The sequence below is a fragment of the Sinocyclocheilus rhinocerous genome, unplaced genomic scaffold, assembly GCF_001515625.1.
Source record: "Sinocyclocheilus rhinocerous isolate Xijiao unplaced genomic scaffold, SAMN03320098_v1.1 scaffold1071, whole genome shotgun sequence".
Taxonomy (NCBI): Eukaryota; Metazoa; Chordata; class Actinopteri; order Cypriniformes; family Cyprinidae; genus Sinocyclocheilus; species Sinocyclocheilus rhinocerous.
Window position 1 is genome coordinate 106,897 of NW_015638033.1, and position 12,553 is coordinate 119,449.

The following is a 12,553-nucleotide window of genomic DNA, read 5'->3' on the forward strand; positions in this document are numbered from 1 at the left end:
CAGAATAAGGCACGCAACATATTTCATAGTATTTAAGCAGTGATAAAGCCATTGCATTATAAATATACTTTATTTTAATGAAAATGATAATAATAAGAACTCAGATAAACCGTATATTGCCGTAGTCGTGTGTTTATTAGTCACGCTGAATCAACGAAAGCTGTTGAATCTTCTGTTTATTCAGCTGCAGCGATTTTCTGAGTTTCTTCTGCGAGGCGTATCTGGAGTTTCAGCGCGAGAGCGCCCTCTGGCCTTCGGATGGAGATTTACTGCTGATCACAGAACCGTGCTTCACTGAAAGATACGCATGACAATCAGCAGCTTCTGTCGAATCGCAATCTCGATTCCATTTCGATTTATCGTGCAGCCCTATCGTTGATACATTTTTTAGCTATATCGCCCAGCCCTATGATGAGCATTGCTGTTTGTTTTGCTGCTTGGTCAGTGCTCTCATTCTGCTCACTGATGCACTGGTGTCATCTTGTTCTTCTCTCTAGGGTAACAGTGTTCTCGCAAGACGGGCGACATCAGGTGAGTTGTGAGATAGCTGAGGATATTTCCTCTGAGTTGCATGACATAGAAGGTGTTTTCTGTAAAAGTACAAGTGTAACAGTCTCGTATCTTTCTCTGACAGTGGAAACAAACCTGATTAGATGTTCCTGTGTCTCGTTTTTCCTCCAGGTATAACAGCGAGTCAGTGTGTCACCGTCAAGAACAGCCCGTAAGTATCTCTGAAGTCTCCCGGAGGATTCCTCGCTCCTGGTGTTCCCAGCAGATACAGAGTCCAGGATCTGACTGGATTGTGTTGTGCTGTTGATTTTCAGGAGCTGTGAGACCCGGTCAAGCGTCTATCAGATCAGATACTTCAACACCACGACCGCTCACAGTACGTATCAGCCCTAAAACAAGGTCTCAGCAGCATCATCATCATCAGTTTGCCTTGCTTTTTAGTCACGATTAGACTGTGTACCATTCCCTTCACAGTTTGGTGTTTGTATCGTACAGTCAACACAATTCTTTCACTTATTTAAGGTCACTTTTCTTCTGAAGGTCAGGGTCAGCCGTCACTGATACACACAAGTCTTGATTTTAAGGTCCTCTGCTTTATTTATTATTTCGTTATAAGTTAATTTCATAGGAATCTGCTGGTTATTATTTCATGTTCAGCTCAGATAAAAAAAAAAAATACATATAATTAGGGTTGGGTATCGTTTGGGTTTTTTTCTATACCGGTGCCAAATCGATACTTTTAAAACGGTTCCGGTGCCGTTTATGGATTGGCCATTAGAACAGAAATAGAATAGAGAGTGCAAATGTTAGAGGGTCAAGTTTTTTAATTAAAAAAAACAAGCAGATAAAATTAGAAGTAGCATTAGAATTAGGGATGCACCGATACCGATACTGGTATCGGTATCGGGCCCGATACTGGCCTCCTGAGTTTTATCATAGGTAGAATGCAAAATGTTTCAATACAAGCATTTCAGTCAAATGTAATTTATGCAATATTTCAAACCTTTAACCCACTTGGGAAAATCAACCTATGGCAACAGTTTAAAAGTAGCCCAATTCTGTGAAAAGAATGCGGACTTGGCAACCCTGCATCCAACAAGAGCTACCGGAGTCAGCTTTGACTGATCACAGGTCGAGAATAAGGAGAGATGACTGACAAGACCATGCTGGAGTATTTGCTGCTCAACAGATCCTGAGCTCATTGACAAATATCTGATCTTGTAAGATGTGCTCCCTTTACACAGAGTGCGTGTGATTGCGAAATCGAAAGTGTAAGTAAACAGCGCAAACGCTCATTCAAAAATATTTAAATGCACCGCACACTGAGATGCCTCCCTGATGCGCCAAAATGATATGCAATATTAGAATGTTTAAAGGAGTGGACACAAAAATCGCGGGAGCGAAACACATGTTGCGGGAGCAGGCGGCAATGGTCAGAGATTCAGCGGGAGCGGGATTAAGAAAACAGCCGAATCCCGGACATTTTGGGCTATTAAGAAATCCCGACCGGATGCATTTTTGTAGGTCCAAAAAGTCCGGGGAAAAGAGGACGTATGGTCACCCTAATTTATTGAATGTGAAAACAACATCTCATTACTACAAAGATGTGTTGGATTTGTATTATTAGAGCTTTCCGACTTGAGTTCACGTGCATTTTTCTCATTCGGGAAATTATTTTTCACGTGCGGTGCCGCGATGATGTTTCTTACGTCCATTTCGGAGAACCAGAGGACAAATATTTCAATCAATCGCTCGGGCATGGCACCGAAATGAGGCACCGAAATCTGCGTTCGGATTCGGTTCTAGTACATACCGGTTACATAGGTACCGGTGCCATATTGGTACCTGGTTTCGGTACCCAACCCTACATATAATAAAATATGTATAGTATTTCAACAAATTGAAAATACTTGGACAGACATCGGAAAATGCAACTGTGTTCAACATTGATAATAATCAGAAATGTTTCTCGAGCAGCAAATCAGTATATTAGAATGATTTCTGAAGATCATGTGACACTGAAGACTGGAGGAATGATGCTGAAAATACAGCTGCGCATCACAGAAATACATTACAGTTTAACAGATATTCACATAGAAAACAGCTGTTTTAAACTCTAATAATAGGCTTATTTCAGAATATTACTGTTTTTACTGTATTTTTGATCAAAGCCTTGGTGAGCAGAAGACACTTCTTTGAAAAACATTTAAAAAGACTTATTTATTCCATATGTTTGACTGCCAGTGTATATAAGTGAAGCCAATATTTTGTGTAAAGTTATCCGTGTAATAAGCCGGATAATATGTAGGCAGCTATCACAAAATAGGGTGATACGAGAATCTGCTGCTTAGCATTGAGGTATATTTTGCAGTAACAACCCTCTGCCTGCTTATTATCACTTACTTACATGCTCATGTTGTTGTGTTGCTGTTGGGCTGTTATATATATTTTTTTTTTACTCAAATTTTACTGTCCAGTAATTTACTTGTGTGGCAAGTTGCCATTTATTAAGCATATAGCCAGTCGAATAAAATTGTATCTGTATGTTATCTTTAGTATCTTAAATAACAAAAAATAATCCATTACAATGTACAAAACAGTTGGCCTGGCAGCAACACACTATAACAGTAATATAAATACCGAAGTTGTCTAATTTCATTTTCATTCAATAATTGAGACGCAACATCTAGACGATGGTGAATATTAAGATGTGATGAATCATACAAAACACAAGACCTGGCAAAACTCGAAATGCTTTAATTACTTTAAGTGATTGTGACATGAATCACAGCTCTATTATTCATTACCTGTAATATAATCTGCTCAATGAAGGCTACTGCAGATGTGCTCATTCTTGGAGCAGAAAATCTTTATATAGTCATGGCATTAAATGCTGCATTCGCTGCAAAAACATTATTATCATCCTCTGTCTTGTTTTCCAGTACAAATATCTAAACATACTTAAATCAAGATGCATTTACTTGAGATGCAAAATGAAGATATAAAGTCTGGTTGAGTTTCTCAGAAAACAATTTATGATTAAATTGAATGAGTTTGATTATAATAAGAACATATATCTGCCAATGGGGTATGAAAACTTTTTCCCATTTAAATTCAGTTGAGCCCATTGTCAGATATTTGTTCTTGATTTAATCAAATTCACTTCATCTTGATCAGTTTCTCAGAAAACAAGATGACTTGTATCATTTTGCTTCTCCAGTAAATGCATCTTGATTCTTTAGACACTTGTACTGGAAAACAAGACAGAAATACTGAGGAAGAACATTCACTTTTTTGCAGTAATCAAAGATGTTTTGTTAAATTAATTAAAAAGTCATGGCGATCTGTTGGAAGTTTTGGGTTTTTACAAAATGTGAAGTGTTGCCATAAATCATTTTCTCATTTTTTTGTGTTCCCTTCCATTTGGTCCTTAAATGTAAAAAATAAATAAAAACGTTTTACGTTTACCTTCCTGAAACCTGCAGAAACCCTATTCAGTGGTGTAAACACTCTAGAGAGCTCTCTGTTGGTTAACACCTTTCTACAGTTGCACAGCACACAACTTACACATCAACTGTCTTCTGTAATTGCAGGGAATGAACTTATTACAGTGAAAACACCAGCGTTTGCGGAGTCTGTCACGGAGGGAGACGTCAGGTGGGAGAAAGGTAAGATGAGTTCAGCAGGTGTGCAGGACAGACGTCCCGCCCCATTGGACCCCATTCACTCTGTTCTGTGTGTCTTTAGCTGTTGGAGACACAGTCTCTGAAGATGAGGTCGTCTGTGAAATTGAGACCGATAAGGTAAGAAGCACATTCTGTTAAACGTTTTGAATGTTCACAATTACGGTTTAATCGTTGGTGTGTGTACACATTTGTCAGACGTGCATCTTTGGCTGTTGTGTAGCGTCTCACTGTTAGTGCAGTGTTGAGCATTGCATTTATTTAAGAAAATGTGTCAAGTTAAAAATAGTTCAACCTTTGCTACCGTGCCTCTGGACACCTGCCTTCTGTTCCAGGCTGTTTTTGGTAGCAAGAGTGTGTCCTATTTCAGCAACCGTTAAGAAACCCGTCAGATGAACATGACTCTACATCTGTCTAACATTACAGGGCTTCCTTAAGAGCATCCCGACCGCTGGAGTGGAGTTGTTGTTGAACCTCAAGGAGATAAGACCTTGAGTTTAGTTTGAGGAACAAAACTCGATTTTGAAAGTGTATGCAGTTTAATCTGACAAGTAGTTAGCTAAACAGGGCTGCGAGTAATAATTATTCTCTAAATGCATTCATCACATTTTCATTTCCAGTGTCCTCAAAATAACAATGTGCACAATTTAAGTCTATATATTCTATCCTAAGCATTTTGTATAAAATATACAAAAATCAAAAAATGCACCTAAAAACATTCAGTTTGACTACAGCAGAAAGGCTGCAAACCATAAACTGCAGGAACACTCGTTGCATCTGACATTGAATACTTCCATACTATGGAGTATGCGAAAAACGGTAAACAAAAAGAGTAGAATGTCTGAATTCATAGTATTCGTAAAACACCATATGAACGGTCTCGAAGCAAGTCAAGCTTCAAAAATACTGTAGTACGCACTCAGACAACGTGTGATTTCAGACGCACAGATTCACTCCTCTGAACACGGTGCACAGGACAACTCTTTATCTTTCAGTTAAAGTTCATATACAAACCTAGCACCATATATAAACCTAACCCTTAAACCTATAGGTGCAAACTTCACAGAAATCTCTGCCGCGTTTGTTTGGCGTTATGTATCTGTAGTCTGTGACTCTGTGTGTGTGTGTAGTGTTGAGTTAAGGTGAGTTGTGACTGTCCTTAACACTTGCTTCTCTAATCTTTTTGTATTCTATCTATTTGTTTTCTTTTTATTTATTATATGATTTTTTTTAAAAACCTTGCTACGTGTACTGCATTAAGCTAACTGAGACTTGTTATAGCACTTGCGTATCATTGCTCTTTTGTTGATTTTGATTGCTTCCATTGTCCTCATTTGAAAGTCACTTTGGGTAAAAGCGTCTGCTAAATGTGTAAATGTAAATGTCCTGCAGACGTCGGTGCAGGTTCCCTCTCCAGCTGCAGGAGTCATCGAGGAGCTGCTGGTTCCTGACGGAGGCAAAGTGGAAGGAGGAACTCCTCTGTTCAAACTCAAGAAAGGAGGTCAGCCGTGTTTATTTTTGCTAAATATATATTAAAGGGCACTAATTATGCAAAACCCACTTTTACATGGTGTTTGTTCATAAATGTGTGTTGGCAGTGTGTGAACACAACCACCCTACAATGATGAAAATCCACTAACTACTCATTTTTTAATCCCCATTAAACCAAACCAGTCTCATTAGACCTGCCGTTTTGATGTCACATTGTTTAGGCCCCGCCCACGGCCGCTGATTGACAGGCCTGCGTTACTGTAGTTTCCGCCCTCAGCGAGTTGGATTTGGTTGTTCGTGCTTGAGAAGCTGTAACATCAGCAATGTCTTGTAAGCAATGCAATGCAATTTTCTCTCAACATCTGAGCCACTGAGGACGCAGTGGATTACTTTTATTTTTGAAGGTAATGTGCCTCAAAATCATGCCGTTGTAGTGCTTCGCTAACGTTTGAACCGTATTTTATTTCTCCTTCATCTGTGTGACTCTGGTTCAAACATGTACGGCCGAACACCGGTTCCCTCGTTCTCAGTCATGCTGCTTCTACTGTTTATTGCTGTAGGTATGCAAAGCAGAGATGTACACGCCACGCCCTCTTCTGGAGACGGGGCGGGAATATGCAGCTCATTTGCATTTAAAGTGATGCGCACCAAAACAGCACTTTTTTAGACACGCCCCAAAAATGACATTTTCAGCATGTTATAATAAATGATCTGTGGGGTATTTTGAGCTGACGCTTCACAGACACATTCTGGGGACACCCAACACCAATATTACATCTTATAAAAAGGGGCATAATGTCCTGGACTATATTGTAATCATTACAATCATAAGCTGAAGTCACTTCCTAACATGTTCAGTGTGTGTTTAACTGATTACATGATGTTTACTAACCAGATAACATTTGCTCTATATTACCGCCATATGGATGATGCTTTAACTCTGACCAATAACAGAATACTTCCTGTTTGTAACACTGAAACATTGATTTTATGTGAAGCTGCTTTGAAATGTGACAAGCACTATGTGAATAAACTTATTAAAGCCAAGGAAACCTTACTTGAGAGAGCTTGGGATTTAAAAAAAAAAAATTATGATGATGGACTAAGATCACATATTAAGATATAAGAAGTATGGGAGTATTACAACAATTAAATGTACAAGTTTTAATAAAGCTATTAGCTGAAGAAAACCCCCTATTTAAAAAGTCCATCTTCATCTTAACCATAACCAGAAATAAAGCGTCTGGACTTTCCGTGCTAGGAAGTGATTATTATTATAAATGAGTGCTGCTTTGCTGCAGTGGTTTCAGCTCTGACTGTGTTTCAGCTGGAGCTGCTAAGACGGCAGCAGCACCTCCTCCTGCAGCAGAGACTGTGCCTCCTCCTGCTGCTCCTCCTCCTCCTGCTGCTCCTGCTGCTGCTGCTGGAGGGCCCATCCCCACCAGCATGCCCCCTGTACCCCCTGTGCCGGCCCAGCCCATCCAGTCCAAACCAGGTCAGGAGTTTCCCCCGTTTACATGGTGAAATCTCATCATAGGTGCATCATAGATGGTGCTGTTCAGTAGAGCTTGAGATTGGTGTATTGTGATATTAACTTCGACTAAACGTTTGACATGAAACGCTCTTGCCTTGTGTCTGTGTTGTAGTTTCAGCCATCAAACCCACTGCAGCTCCTGCTGCTGCTGCTGACACTGACGCCGGAGCCAAAGCCGCCCGATCAGAGCACAGGGTAAGACTCCTCACACCTGCTGTCTGCATCGACACACTGTGCAGGTTACACGCTGATGAACGTTTGTGAAGATGTGCATACTACTATACAACATATATCGCATACCCCAGTTTGTAAACACTTGCTGTGCTGGACTCGAGTGCACCATTCAGGTCCACTTTTGACTTTAAAGCAAGCATTGATGTTATTTTTTTAGTTTCATATTGATCTGTTTGTCACTTAAACGTTAGTTTAATTGCAGGACAATCAGATTAGTTAAAATTAATTTAGGAAACATATTCTTTTGGACTGTCCCGGTTTTAATGCAAATTGAAAGCTCTTTTATAAAGTTAGTTCACTTAAGGACCTATTTAGTAAGATTTTGCCTGAAAAGGTTTTAGAATTTTTATTGTATGTTAATTTAAAAAATCTTATATAATATTACTTGCTGTGTTTGTTTGTTTGCTTGGTTTTTATTGTATTGATGTGATATTTGTATTTTTGTAATTGAGTTTTTGCCATTAAAATAGCCTAAGATGCTGATATGGCATTACATAAAATTATACTACACTACTAAAATTAATTTAGGAGGCCTTAATGCAGGCATTCACTACTAGTGACCAAACAAGATGACAAATACAAACACTGGTCTATGGGAGACCTCCAAAATAATGCCTTTTTCAGTCATTTATTTGGATAATAATCAAACATATATCATATATATATATATATATATATATAAACATATTAATGTGTTTAGTAGAGCCTATTGCATTGTCGCCATTTGATTCAAAATGTTTAATGCAAGAACTAAAACAGTATAAATGTGAAAAATAATCAAGGCGTCGTTTACCAAATGAAATGCAATGTATGTATTTCAATGTCTCTGTATATGTGTAACAGTGTTAAATGCCATTTGGAGATTTTCATGAACATTTTGAGTGATGCCTAATTATTGAATCAGTGACCCCAATCACTCTATCTGTGCTCTTTAAGAAACTCAATGGCCAAATATAAAAAAGTGCATTGAAATGGTCTCTATATTAACAGTGCTTTTTGCATGAAATTATATTAAAAGTAGCACAAATTCTGCTGAGGCCCAGCGTTCCCTTGCTCAGCCCACTTGTGGTTTTGTTGCAGGTGAAGATGAACCGCATGAGACAGCGAATCGCTCAGCGGCTGAAGGAAGCGCAGAACACCTGTGCCATGCTGACAACCTTCAATGAAGTCGATATGAGGTCTGTAACAGCAAACCAGCAAGATTATACAGTCATTGGTTCTTTGAAATGTGTTTTTAATACCCTGCCAGTCAAAGGTTGGTGCTCACCTACTCAGTTTTGTTAATAGGATTTTCTGCATTTCAGGAAAAAAAGTGATTAACTTTGAAATAACACAAATGGAAGTCTGGGGATAATGTGGAGATGAAAACATGACACTAGGGCTCTGTATTGAGACAAATTTCACCATTTGATTTCCATTCACTAGCCTGCAGTTCGATTCGATTTTGATCTCACTTCGATTCGATATCTATATATATCTATCTATTTATTGGATATCAAACTTAAAGCTGTAAACTATAAAATAAGCCCTATCTGTTAGTACATTACTATGTTAAATTGATTTGTTAACAAACATTTAAATTGCACTTATGGCAGTTTTTATAATAAAAATCTATTATATAATAAAAATGTATTAATTTATATTTAATGATATAATTGTCTACTCCAGGTTGTTGTCGAAATATGAACATTTAAACAGTGGATATCATAATGGATTTATGTAAACATACATTAAATATTCAGTAAAAAATAATAAAATTTAAAAAATAGTAAAAAATATATGTAATATAGTGCATATATTTATCAAAATGCTCTTCTTTAGAGTTATTTTTTTTATCTGACTAACGAGTTTATGGACATTGAATGTCTTTCCTGAGATAAAGTGTGATGTTGTGTAACATTGTTGATCACAAGTTGTTTAATTGACGTCTTTCGGCGGTTGAATCACTGATTACATGAGACATGATTCATTTCAGTAAGTTATTGTGTTGCTTTCAACCCCAACCCTTGATGTTCATTCATGTTTATTTGGTGCTGTAAGTAGTAGTAAAGAGGAAGAGGTGATCGGTTCACACGAGGCTGCACAAAGCTTATTGCATTTATTGGATGGCTGGCGTGCTACAAATAATGTTTAGTGACGTTTTGTTGACGCATCAACTGAAAACATCGAACATATTGTTTCATTAAAATGAGAATCGATTAAAATCGAGGAATCGATGTTTTCAACCCAGCCCTACGTGACACAAATTATATATTTGAGCTTCTTCTTTGTCTAGATATCTGCTCCAACTCAATGAATTAAAAAAAGAGTAATAATAAAAGATAGTTACAGTTACATATGCATACTTTATATTTGTGCACAAACAGACTTGTAAGCCTGAACAACACTAAATCAGATAAACGTGTCTAAACTTCTGCCTGCTAGTGTGCAGTATCGTGCACTGACACATAGGAAGGTCTGTCGACGGCCCTGTGAAAATTTTGCTTATTGGCCAAACCTGATTAGAAGCTCCGCAATGCCCATCCAAATGGTTATAGATTGGAATCTGGTCTACAGGAAGAGATTTCTGCAACGCGATCCCCACTTAAAGCGCCGAATGTAAATATTTGGTCCTAATGTTGGTCAAAACAAAGATAAGAAGGGCAAAATGGGCTTTATTAATTTACAAGGAAACGTTAATGTCCACAACCTCCCTCGCTAACCCCTGAAGAGGACACTTTGAGGATTTCTCCCCAGCGCAAATGGCCGTATTGGCTTTCAGCCGTTCTGCCGCTAATCTGGTTGGCATTGATGGGTTGGAGGAAGACTCTGCCGGTCTGGAGTCGAAGGAGCGCGCTCGTCTGCGGCCCGCGAGCATCTGCCTCGGTGTCCCCCGAGACGCGCCTGCGGAGGGAGCGTGCGAGACGCCCGGAACGTTATGGGCTATTATGACAGGCCAATAAGATTTGAAGGCTCTGGAAAGTGAAGATTTTTATCACGTCTTCTCTCCTTTCTCTGAGAGCGCGTGTCTTGGGACGGTCCTAATTCCGTTAGCGGAGAAACCGGAGAGGCTAAACGGTGTTAGAGACAGGAAAATAAAGAATTACAGTCTCGGCCCTTTTCACTCAAAACCTGGCCAGACTGTTGTCCACAACATCCTCCATCAGTGCTTCAGTAAGGAGACGCACCTTAAATGCTCAAACCGAGGAGTTTGCTTGATGCAGATCATTGCTGAAGAGTTTTTCCTGGGATTACTAAAATTAAATAAAATAGAAATTAGGAATGGGCATTTTTGTGGGTGTGCGTGTCATGGCGATTAAATGGTTTTAATACAAATGTGCTGGTGATGAGAAAAATAACACTTGGATTATTAAACATATCACTGTTTTGAAAAAGAAACATGTAAAAGCAATATGAATATGATTTGAATATGCTTTGCCATTTGAGCTGTTGACAAATATATGATGAGAAAAATAAAAATAAATCCTTAAAAATACAATTATTTTATCAATGTTTTGAAAAGGAAACATCTAAAAGGATAACGAAGGGCTTTGACGTTGACAAAAAAAGAGAAAAATAACTTTTACATTGATGCATTTTTAATAATATAAACTAATTGTTATTTTTCTCATCAATTTTGTCAATATTTGAAACAATCATATTACCTTTAGATGTTTCTTTCAAAACCATTGATAGATTAATAATAATCTAATGTGTTTGAAAAGGTAACAGTTAAAACCAATATGATTGTTTCAGATATTCCAATCATATTCAGTAATGTCCGGCTAAAGGGAATATGATTGTTTCAAATAATCCAAGTATAGTCAGTAATGCTGGCTGTTGCTGAAGACTGGATGAACATCTGTAAACTGAAGCGCTTCACTAAAACTCAACCAAACACACATTTTCCTCATTTTAATTATCAGGCTGATTGCAGGCGTCGCTGCACACTTTCGAAGCCGTAGTTCAGTGCAGTGCACTTCAATAGATCAGGGCTTTTAATCCATCAGATCACTGAATATTAATTGTATTTTAAGCAGTTCTCCCAAAAGGAACGTAAAATATCTCAACCATTATAAATGCGCTGTAATCCAAGTCTTTTGAAGTCATCTGATGACTTGATGTTTTGTTCTGTTTCTTGAGTAGATAACTTCAATTTCAGTCTGTTTCTCACACAAAAACATCATATGATTTCAGAGGACCTGGAAAACAGTGCAGCAGTCACATGTGCTGCTGTTATAACGCTTAAAGGTCGACTGTAAATTGGCATATGCTCCCATTGAATGGTAAAGAGCAGCGTGAACATTCTGCTAAACATCTGCTTTTGAATAGAGTGGGGAAACTATGACGTCACTTTGTAGGCGGCTCGGCTGTTAGCATCGCTCTGGTTCCCTCGACAAAAAGCCAATAGGATTTTTCCATAGGCTTTTGGATTATCGCAAAAAATAAGCTCTGTGTTCAATCATAGTTCATGAAATTTACACTTACTTGTTTTGTCCATCAAGATAATCTTCACAAAATAATATAACTTTCATGAATTTTAAATAAAAGCACCAGAACTTAAAGGTGGGGTAAGCGATTTTTCAAAAACGCTTTAGAAAACTGATTCGGGCCGAATAGCAAAACAAACTTGTAGCCAATCAGCAGTAAGGGGCGTGTCTACTCATGATGTGGAGGAGAGAGAGTTCAGTGCACGGGACGGACTTTAGCTGAGCCGAGCGACAGAAAAATAGAGATGGTGGATAAAAAAAAAAGAGGAAAACGTCTGCGGGAAAAAACGAAGGCTTAAGGCAAGAAGTAGGACCCATGTAAATATCGGATCAGCTTTCCAGCGCTGGAGAGAACTCAAGGAGCGGAAGGCCTGCGATCGGACGCCGAGGTTGCTTTGTTTCTTCTCGATAGGTGAGTAACACCGTGTCTGCGCCGCAACAGCTAAAGTCTGTCTAGTACACTGGACGCGACAAAGCGACAGTTGAAAATAATTTGAAGTTTGTGTCAATACGTCATAAATAGAACGCAGCAGCAGTTTTCTGTCGGGGATTTGTTGCACCGCGCCGCTCACGTCCGTAGACACGGTGTAACATTGGTTTTGCTTTGTTTCACAGAACTAATCGTTGCCTGG

At 38.6% G+C, this 12,553-nt stretch overlaps 1 protein-coding gene across 1 annotated transcript in view; it reads left to right on the top strand.

Annotated features, from left to right (window-relative positions):
* LOC107749530 (dihydrolipoyllysine-residue succinyltransferase component of 2-oxoglutarate dehydrogenase complex, mitochondrial-like) overlaps positions 1-12,553 on the top strand; it is a 42,033-nt gene that overhangs the window by 10,629 nt on the left and 18,851 nt on the right. Inside the window, exons 2-10 of the mRNA XM_016564705.1 lie at positions 498-531; positions 682-721; positions 825-886; positions 4,104-4,178; positions 4,258-4,313; positions 5,586-5,694; positions 7,012-7,179; positions 7,331-7,413; positions 8,533-8,630. Of these exons, the coding sequence (XP_016420191.1) occupies positions 498-531; positions 682-721; positions 825-886; positions 4,104-4,178; positions 4,258-4,313; positions 5,586-5,694; positions 7,012-7,179; positions 7,331-7,413; positions 8,533-8,630 (725 nt within the window). The remainder of the gene's footprint in view (positions 1-497; positions 532-681; positions 722-824; positions 887-4,103; positions 4,179-4,257; positions 4,314-5,585; positions 5,695-7,011; positions 7,180-7,330; positions 7,414-8,532; positions 8,631-12,553) is intronic.